General features: G+C 34.4%; 2 protein-coding genes across 2 annotated transcripts; one reads left to right on the top strand and one right to left on the bottom strand.

Moving 5' to 3' along the window:
- Positions 1 to 743: 743 nt before the first annotated feature.
- LOC309381761 (olfactory receptor 14A16-like) lies at positions 744 to 1,580 on the bottom strand (the record flags this gene model as incomplete). The annotated part of the gene is made up of 1 exon (XM_081933046.1): positions 744 to 1,580. The coding sequence occupies one exon, from the start codon at positions 1,578 to 1,580 to the stop codon at positions 744 to 746; it is 837 nt and encodes a 278-aa protein (XP_081789172.1).
- A 6,743-nt stretch (positions 1,581 to 8,323) lies between these two features.
- Positions 8,324 to 9,292, top strand: LOC309381760 (olfactory receptor 14A16-like; the record flags this gene model as incomplete). The annotated part of the gene is made up of 1 exon (XM_081933045.1): positions 8,324 to 9,292. The coding sequence occupies one exon, from the start codon at positions 8,324 to 8,326 to the stop codon at positions 9,290 to 9,292; it is 969 nt and encodes a 322-aa protein (XP_081789171.1).
- Positions 9,293 to 9,640: the final 348 nt, after the last annotated feature.

The raw sequence follows: 9,640 nt of genomic DNA, 5'->3' as shown, positions 1-9,640 counted from the left end.
AACCATTCCAAATTTAATTCCACCTCTTATTTCTTCTGTTCTCCAATTTAAATTAATTTTATATTTTTTATAGGCAGCCACTTTTAAAACAGTAAAAATTCCTCACCACTTTGTCTTTCCATATCCTTCTGTTTTGGAACCACTCTGACTTCATCAGCCAAATGGCTGGATTTTTTGCCACCAGCTTGAAGAACTTCTCTTGGATCAATCAGGGACTTTGCCATGTCCCTGAGATCAGCAAGACATATTCTTCCTGTTCACCATCTCTGCGGGACAGTTTAGGCCCGTTTGGACCATCCAGCAGCAAAAGTATTGACTGCAATCTCAGAGCATTGAGATCGCATGTCATCTTGTCATGACTTCAGCTCCTACCCTAAATTTCCTATTTATTATGGGTCACATTTATAAATGTGCTAGAGGCATATAAGATCTAAATGCAGGAATTTAACTGTAATGAAATATGACCATATTAGATGGGGAAATAAAAGAAAGTATTGACAAGTCACTTTCAAAAATATTGCCAAGAGAACTGCAGGGAATGGTCCCATACACACCAGGAGTCAGTATTGGCTCAATTGTCCATAGTATCATCAGCCTTAACCTAGATGATATCAACTTTATAATCAGTAAAATAAACTTTCTAATCTAAGCCAAGTGTCTGCAATCAGTGGATGGTTATATAAGTTTTATATGAAATGTATATATTTCTTTTCCTTTTTGGAATACAAAAATATTTACACAAGTCATACCTCTTTAAAATGAAATGACCTCTGACCAAAAAATCTTGAAAGAGCAATTTTAATGTTTTTGTTTCTCATGCTGTAGATTAATGGATTCATCATAGGTGGAATAATGGAATACATTATTGTAATTATGAAATCAATATGGGATGGATGGTCAGATATGTGTCTTAGATAAGCAAAGGAACCAGTAAACATAAATAAGGAGAAAACAGTGAGATGTGGTAGGCAAGTGGAAAATGCCTTTTTCCTCCCTTCTACAGAAGGGATTCTTAGAACAGCAGCGAGAATCAGCATGTAGGTAGAAATGATGAAGACAAAACAACCAGTTGTTAATGAAACACTGAACACTACAACTCCAATTTCTGTCACATATGAATCAGAGCAAGTAATCTTTAGTAAATGTGGGATTTCACAATAGAATTGGTTGATAATATTAGAGCAAAAAGGAGTAGTAAACATTTCAACAGTGTGCAATGTAGAATTGAGAAGGCAAGCAGTCCAAACACTTCCAATCATTTTGGCACAAGCTTTCCTGTTCATTATTATTTCATATTGCAGAGGATTGCAAATAGCAACATACCGATCATATGCCATAACTGTAAGAAGGGCAACATCTGAGCCGAAGAAGAATAGAATCAAGAAAACTTGGACAACACAACCAATATATGAAATTTTCCTTATATCTGTAAGAGAATTGAAAACAGCTTTGGGAATAATGCCAGAAACGGAACCAATGTCTTGTATAGCTAAGTTCATCAGGAAGAAGTACATGGGGGTGTGTAGGTGGTGATCAGATACAACAGCAATGATGATGAAAAAGTTCCCTGTTATTGTCATTATGTACAGTATTAGTAATAAAGTTATGTACATTGTCTGTAGTTCCCAAATTGTTGAAAATTTCAAAAGGAGAAACCCTGATGTGTTGTTATCCATTTTTCATCAGGACCTCCCTAGAAGAAAATGAACAACTGTTAAAGATTTTCCTTTCAGGGCAATTTAGAGATATTTTTAAGAGTAATTAAAAAATCATCAGTTAATACATTAACAATTAAAATAGTCTCCTCAGTCAATTATCTTCTTTTACAAATCAGTTGTGTCAGTGTCATTTAGCAGCAATCAGCTTATTACTATATTTTGTCTTAAAATCAGATACAAATGACCGTATTTTTCATTTTTAATTGGTTTTTAAGAAACTACATCTTTTATAAGTACAATACAATACAATAGTAGAGTTGGAAGGGACCTTGGAGGTCTTCTAGTCCAACCCCCTGCCTAGGCAGGAAACCCTATACCGTTTCAGACAAATAGCTATCCAACATCTTCTTAAAGACTTCCAGTGTTGGGGCATTCACAACTTCTGGAGGCAAGCTGTTCCACTGATTAATTGTTCTCACTGTCAGGAAATTTCTCCTCAGTTCTAAGTTGCTTCTCTCCTTGATTAGTTTCCACCCATTGCTTCTTGTTCTACCCTCAGGTGCTTTGGAGAATAGTTTGACTCCCTCTTCTTTGTGGCAACCTCTGAGATATTGGAATAATGCTATCATGTCTCCCCTAGTCCTTCTTTCTCTTAAGCTAAACATACCCAGTTCCTGCAACCGTTCTTCATATGTTTTAGTCTCCAGTCCCCTAATCATCTTTGTCAGCCTTTCCAATCACAGCCAAGTGTCAGCCCTTCCAATCACAATGAGTGAAATTGAAATTTAAAATCTTGGGAAAGAAAATTGCTTAATCAAGAATTATCTTTGAGACATTAATTACTAACAACTTTATTTGAATCCCGATGTATTCAATTGTGGCAATGTTGAACAATTTTGGTTATTATCTCTTTTCTTTCTTTACTGAATATGTCTTGATATTTAATAAACATATTATTGATGGTTAGGTTTCCCTCCATTTCAGTTTGCTGATAAATATTCATTGTACAAAGCACATAGAGGTGGAACAGAAACATTTTTCACTTAAAAAAAAATCATTTAAAACAAATAAGATGAAGCAATTGAAATTGGTGAGCCAATTCCAGTTTTCAAATATAAAGTGTATTATACTATCATTTCTAGTGTAACTCTTTCCTGTACATGGGTGGATTACTATCAACTTGTCCAGATAATGTTTATGAACAGGATTTTATTTGATTCTTTCTAAAAATAGATTTTAAAACCCCATAATTTTACAATTTTGTGTAAATGGCTTTTGAATTGATTTAAGGAGTTACCCTTTGATATTCCTCAAATAAATATTTGATGTCTTGCATTTCTCATCCTTACTTTATCACAAAGAAATCAGTGTCTTTTTAAAATTGCTTATAAAATAAAAGTATTTCTTTGACCAAATTAAAAGCTTGCACCAAATGATTAATAATGTGTAATATGATTGAAATCATCTTGAACCAAAAGTATAATGTGCTTACTTGTTTATCTGGAAATGCAGTTGTTCATAAAGGATAAGAAAGCCTATAATCAATAATGAAGTGATGAAAAATAGAAATAACTTTTTCAAGAAAAAAGTACCATCTTCATTTATGCAAAAAAAAAATATTTGCTTTTCCATTGTATTGCCTTTAAACCTCTGACAGTGAGATTTTATTGTCAGCATTAATTAGTTGACTTTTTCTACCAAATTGTCCTTGTGATTTCCCCCAAAAATTGTTATCAAGACAGGCACTATAGAACAGCCACTGTGGATTGTTGGCTTTTCTGAATCTCTTAGGATCATATTATTTTAGATGATTAGTTCTATGGGGAAAAAAAAACCCTGGTCTTTTGATTTGGATTCTCAATAACAAAAGGATGTACTATATATGGCTGAACACAAATTGTTTCATAGTTTTAAAATAATGGAGATCTTAAATCTCTCTATGGTATTATATTATAATTTAAGTTGTCATGTTTTGGCATATATTCATTTATTTAAAATATTTAAAACATCCTCCCTTAATACCAAACTATGGGGGCTTACACACCACAATAAAAGTAACATATACAGCTACAAAAAACCCCCACCAAATAATAATAATAATAATAATAATAATAATAATAATAATAATAATAATAACAACAAAAATCCAAACCAAGAAAAAAATATTTTGTCCCATTTATATAGCACTTCAAGATTCAACATCATTATTTATATGGCATTAAAGCCCAGGAGAATATTGTTACTACTTGTGGTGAAAAACCCATCATCCAAAGTTAAATAACAACAATTCAAGACTTGTTAGCTCATCCTTTCAATGAAAGCATGTATAGTCTGATGTTAGTACAATGAACATTACATTCTCTTGAATGGTCTTGCTATTGCTTTGATTTGAAAATGACCACTGGTGGGCAGAAAAGTAGTGGGAATGGCATTGACCTCTGACTTCCTGCTGGTTTCCTCATTTAAATTAACTATGGGAAGATGTTGTAAATCACAATCATTGACTGTAGGGATAACAACAGGCACAACTTTGTGAATAAAACTGATCAGAACATCCTGAAAATTTCAGTTCCTCAGGAATAATGTGTTTCAGAATTTTTACACATTATTTAAGTTAACAGATTTTAGGTATATTAATTTAAAATTTGTTGCACTATAATGTACTTGAGGCATGTGAATAGCACTTTAGCATCCAAATATTTGTCCTGGGATCAAAAAGTAAAGAATGATCACATCCTGTGTCTGACAGTTGTGTGAGCTTGATAAGGATACAATACCTCAAAGCATAACAAAATCCTTTGAAACAATAATGGCTATTTCACCACCCTGCTGAAATTATGGTTAATACCAGACCTGATATCCATTTGAGCACATTTCTGATTCAAGAACTCTACCCTCTATGGTCAATCAGGTTTCCATAAAATTGACTTTTTTCATTCATATTGAGATCATGAATGTGAATAAATGTATTGAATACAAGAGCAACAGCCAGGGCTGCTGTGAAATCCTGAACATGGAGGAGAAGAAAGCCACAAGGCCACTGTAAGAAATGAAAATCTTTCCCACAAAAGTAACTTGATTCTATCTCACATTACACATCATCAAAATGTTCCAACCCACCCATTGGTTTCTATCAGTCCCATACCTCTGGTACAGAATGACTCCTAGAGCAGGTGTCACCAACCTTTTGGACCAAAGGGAGCGACTAAATTAATAATTTTAAATCCTGCACATCACTAGTATGAATCTAGCAATCTGCTCGCTGAAGAGCCTGGATTCCCAATGATGGGATGGAGTCCTTCAGGCTCTTAGCTTGGCCATCTGTTTCCGCAACCTTAAACACTCAAAGAGCCATTTGGACCCATTCCTCATAGAAAACAAAAATGGGGATCGCTCATCTCTCTCTTTCTCTCAGTATATCTCTCTCTCTCTCTCTCTCTCTCTCTCTCTCTCTCTCTCTCTCTCTCTCTCTCTCTCTCTCTCTCTCTCTCTCTCTCTCTCTCTCTCTCTCTCTCTCTCTCCATGTATGTATTCTGACCTCCACAGGCTTGGCTGTTTGCCACTGTTTAATTACTGAGATAACAAATCCTTTGGCTGAGGGCCCAGATAACTCTTGTTCAATAGAGCAACCCAGATAGTCCCAATGAGCAGACACGACTAGAATACATAGATTTTCTTAACTACTAATTTGAACGGTTGTTTCCTGCAAATGTCCCCTCCCAACGCCTCACTTATAATCTCTCTTGGGAGGGGCCAATCCACAACCAATATGCTTAACCATCTTCTGTGAGTCTGCCTACGTAGTGGCTGCTTCCGTTCCTCAGCCCTTCTCACTCTAGCATCAGGGACAAACTGCCTTTGATCCTCCCCACTGCTCCATGCACTGCTCTTCCACATCATCCAGGGCAGACTCATATGGTTCCTCGCTATCCGAGTCCATCAGCAGTTCAACCTGATCCTGCTAGACCACAACATGTATGTATGTATGTATGTATGTATGTATGTATTGTGTATTTATCAACACAAATGCAACACACACACACACACACATTATATATATATGTGTGTGTGTGTGTGTGCGTGCGTGCGTGTGTGCGTGTGTACGTACGTACATACATACATACATACATACATACATACATATATATATATATATATATATATATATATATATATATATATATAATGATAGAGCCACACATCCAATCAATCCACTTACTGAAACAACGCCAGCACTCCACACACTCCCACCAAGATTTATAGAAAGACGGCAGCTGCGATAACACTTTAAGACGAAAACACCAGCCTGAGGATGGTGACTGAGATCTTGCTGAAATGTTGTTAAGACAATCTCAATGTTACATGGGAAAAGACCTGAATACAATAAGACCAGCATAACTACACACACACATACACACACACGCACACACACACACACATATATATCCTGCTCCGATTCATACTTCTGTTTTTCTGGTCTAAGACTATTACTTCTCCATAGGACAAACTTTTGATGGTCAGGCATAAACGTAATCTTTTTTAAAGGATGAATATCATAGTAGACAAGATAGTAATTTCAATACATTTCTTTAAAACATTTAAATGAAACATTTTCTTTCAAAATCAAATTCTAAATGTTCAGAATGGAAAAAAATGTGCCCACATTTGTCAGTATTCAATCTAAATAGGTAGTTTCTAAATATTATAGTTTTCTGAAATAAATATTACATATGAATAATACCTGACAATACTGTCATCTCATTCCACAATATATCTTACACAAATTTCTCAACATAAGGTATATTTATAAAAAAATGAATTTTTGATTTATAAACATTAAGTTGGACCAGACTATCTTAGTAGTTGGAAGGAAAACTAGCAGCAAACACAATGTTTTTAGGCTTCATGGAGAAGCCTTTAAAAAACCATAAAGAGTACATTTTCATATTCTTGGCAATAAAACCAAACATACATGTTTAAAAAGTCACAAGAAACCAATTTCATGATTCCATTTGGATAAAGGAAAACATTTCTATTTTAGATAAAAAGAAGGTTTTTGTTTGTTCCACACAAAACATCTTTGGTATGCTGTAATTCTGTCTTTATGAAAATTAATATTTTCAATAAAAGTTGTTTTAAGTTCATTTTCATTTTTTGACATAATAGTCAAAAATAGCAGATCATTTAGGATTAGAACATCTGTTAGCTTGTTAGAAAAATAAAATAAATTCACAGAGTACAGATGGGGAGGAAAAAGTGTATAAAAGACCAGATCATAAATGAAATATTATCTCAAAAAATAATTCAAATCAAATATACAGGTTTTTTTTCCACATAATCAGAGGAAGTTGGCTCAAATCCTGAACTAGGAGGAATGGGCATACTGCCGGAAATGAAGAATGAAACTGGCAAAAAGAAGGTCTAATGAGCAACAACAGCATGTGGTTCTGGTATAGCTGATGAATTAGTTTGTTGAGTACAAACATTTTTATACTATTTACAGCATTTTATAATTCTTAGTTTGCTTTCTATGCTTTTGTTATTTGATTGGTTTTATTTTCACTGCAAAGACATGTGATTGATTTAAACTATCGGCTTCCCTTGGTCCTAATCCTGTCAAGCAAATATAATTAGTTTCATCCTGTTAACTTTAATCTGTTTATTGCCCCTAACACATTTTCTTTAATGAACAAACAGGTTTGAATCAATGTTTCCACTTTTCTCAATGACCGGGATTATTCGGCTTCATGAATAAAACAATGTTTCCATTCACCACACAGGCTAATTGCTTGCAGCTATTTTCTGACAGCAGACACGGAAAGGGGGGAGGGAAATAGCTAGTGTTATTTTACTTATGTGGATTCAATATTTGCTTTGTAATACAAATAATCTGAGCCTGTCATGAATGCCCATAATGTAATGAATTTCCAATAAGCATGTCTTGGAAATGTTGCCATAAAGGTTGTACTGAGTAGGTAAATCTGTAGTACTGTTAATAAAAAAAAAAAAAAACCATAACTAAATTAGAAAGTACTTCACTTTTCAAAGATCTGCATTGGTGCTACCTAAAAGTTCATTTGAAACTCTTGATTTTAAAAAGTAAGTTTCTTTGTTGAGGTTACTGCAACTCCTCAGGGGCCCAACTTTGTCCATGCTCTCTTCCCCCAAGTCTAGTTTTCACAGCAATTTTATCTTTGAACTTTAAACTGATAGAAATTACCTTTTCTATAAACATGTAATCTGAAAGTCATTATAGACCCTTCCTTTGAGTTAAAGTCAACTTAAACAAAAGCACAAGTTCCTTCTCATGTACCTTTTTATCAAAAAAATTACATAGCTAAAGTGTGTTTAACATTTTAAAAAGGGTTTGAACAAAACAAAATCTCTTGTGACCCAATTAATACAATTTGAAAGTTGTTATAATAACTGTTGCTTGAGTAAAGCCAATGTAAATTTTGAACTCTATTTTCAAACACATAATTTCATTCAGTATTGATCAACTGAGAAATGAACTCCTTGGGGATAGTTACAGACGTTTCATGGATGAAACTTATTCTCATCTTCCCAGCGCTGCCAGGTCTGAGAAAATGGTATTCTTATGATCCAGTCTATCTTGAATCCTGGTGCATTGAAAAGGAGACTGATCTTTGAGGTCTTTTCATAGAATGCAAAGCGAAAACAGCACTATGGAAAATCAGTCAAGAGTTGGTGAATTCCTTCTGCGTGGATTCCCTGACACCAATGAGCTAAGAATAGTTCATAACATCACTTTTCTAGTAATTTATTTGGTGGCACTCACTGAGAATCTCATTATTATTACTGTCATTCTTTACAGCCATCAGCTTCGCTCACCCATGTATTTTTTTCTAGCCAACCTATCCTTCCAAGATCTTGGCTCCATTTCTGTCACAATTCCTAAATCTTTGTTGAATTCTTTGATGAACACTGAAACTATTTCTTACTCTGGGTGTCTCTGTCAAGTTTTCTTCTTTGTTTTCTTTATAACATCTCATCTCTTCCTCCTCGGTGTCATGTCATATGATCGTTATGTAGCCATCTGCAATCCACTACATTATGAGATGGCAATGAACAAAAAAGTCTGCATCCAAATGGCAACCAATGCATGGATGGTTGGTCTTTTCTACTCTACACTCTATACTGGAAATTTATTTACAGTGGAGTTCTGCTCCAGAATTATCGATCAATTCTTCTGTGACATTCCTCAATTACTCCAAATCTCCTGCTCTGATTCATACTTCATCGAATTCTGGACTCTCATCTTTGGTTCTTGTTTAGGATTCATTCAATTTGCTCTCATTGCTTTTTCTTATGTGCAGATCTTCAGAGCAGTTTTTAGAATCCCATCCTCTCAAGGAAAACAAAAGGCCTTCTCTACTTGCTTACCCCATCTCACAGTCATGTGTTTATTTATGGTAGGTGGTATGCTTGCCTATTTCAGCCCAACATCTACCACTTCTTCAGCCTTATATCCATTTATATCTGTATTTTACTGTGTGGTACCACCACTGTTAAACCCACTTGTTTATAGCATGAGGAATAAGGAACTCAAAATGGCATTCTGGAAACAAATTCTCAATATGTGTCCTAATTCCTTGTGCAAAAATCATTCCTAGTTTCAACTATTCTGGTAACCTTTACGTAGATATGTTGTCACCAAAATATCATGTCAATGTGTAAATTAAGCATATGCTTCTCATCCCTATTTTATCAAGATGGAAATTATTTTTACCAGGTGTTTTTTACCAGGTGTTTTTACCTCAGTAAATCTGCCTATAATTGTAACATAATCTCTTCCATTAAATATCCACTGTAATATGGATTGATTAATAATGCAGGATGGAAATTAATTAAGCATTACTATTTGATTATGTTGAATATAGTGATGGGTTATAAGTAATAACATTATTAATATATATTTATGCTTTAAAATATACATGTATGCGCGCACACACACACACATA

The sequence above is a fragment of the Natrix helvetica genome (assembly GCF_964273705.1).
Source record: "Natrix helvetica genome assembly, chromosome: Z".
Classification (NCBI taxonomy): Eukaryota; Metazoa; Chordata; class Lepidosauria; order Squamata; family Natricidae; genus Natrix; species Natrix helvetica.
This window is presented reverse-complemented; position numbering and strand designations above follow the sequence as displayed.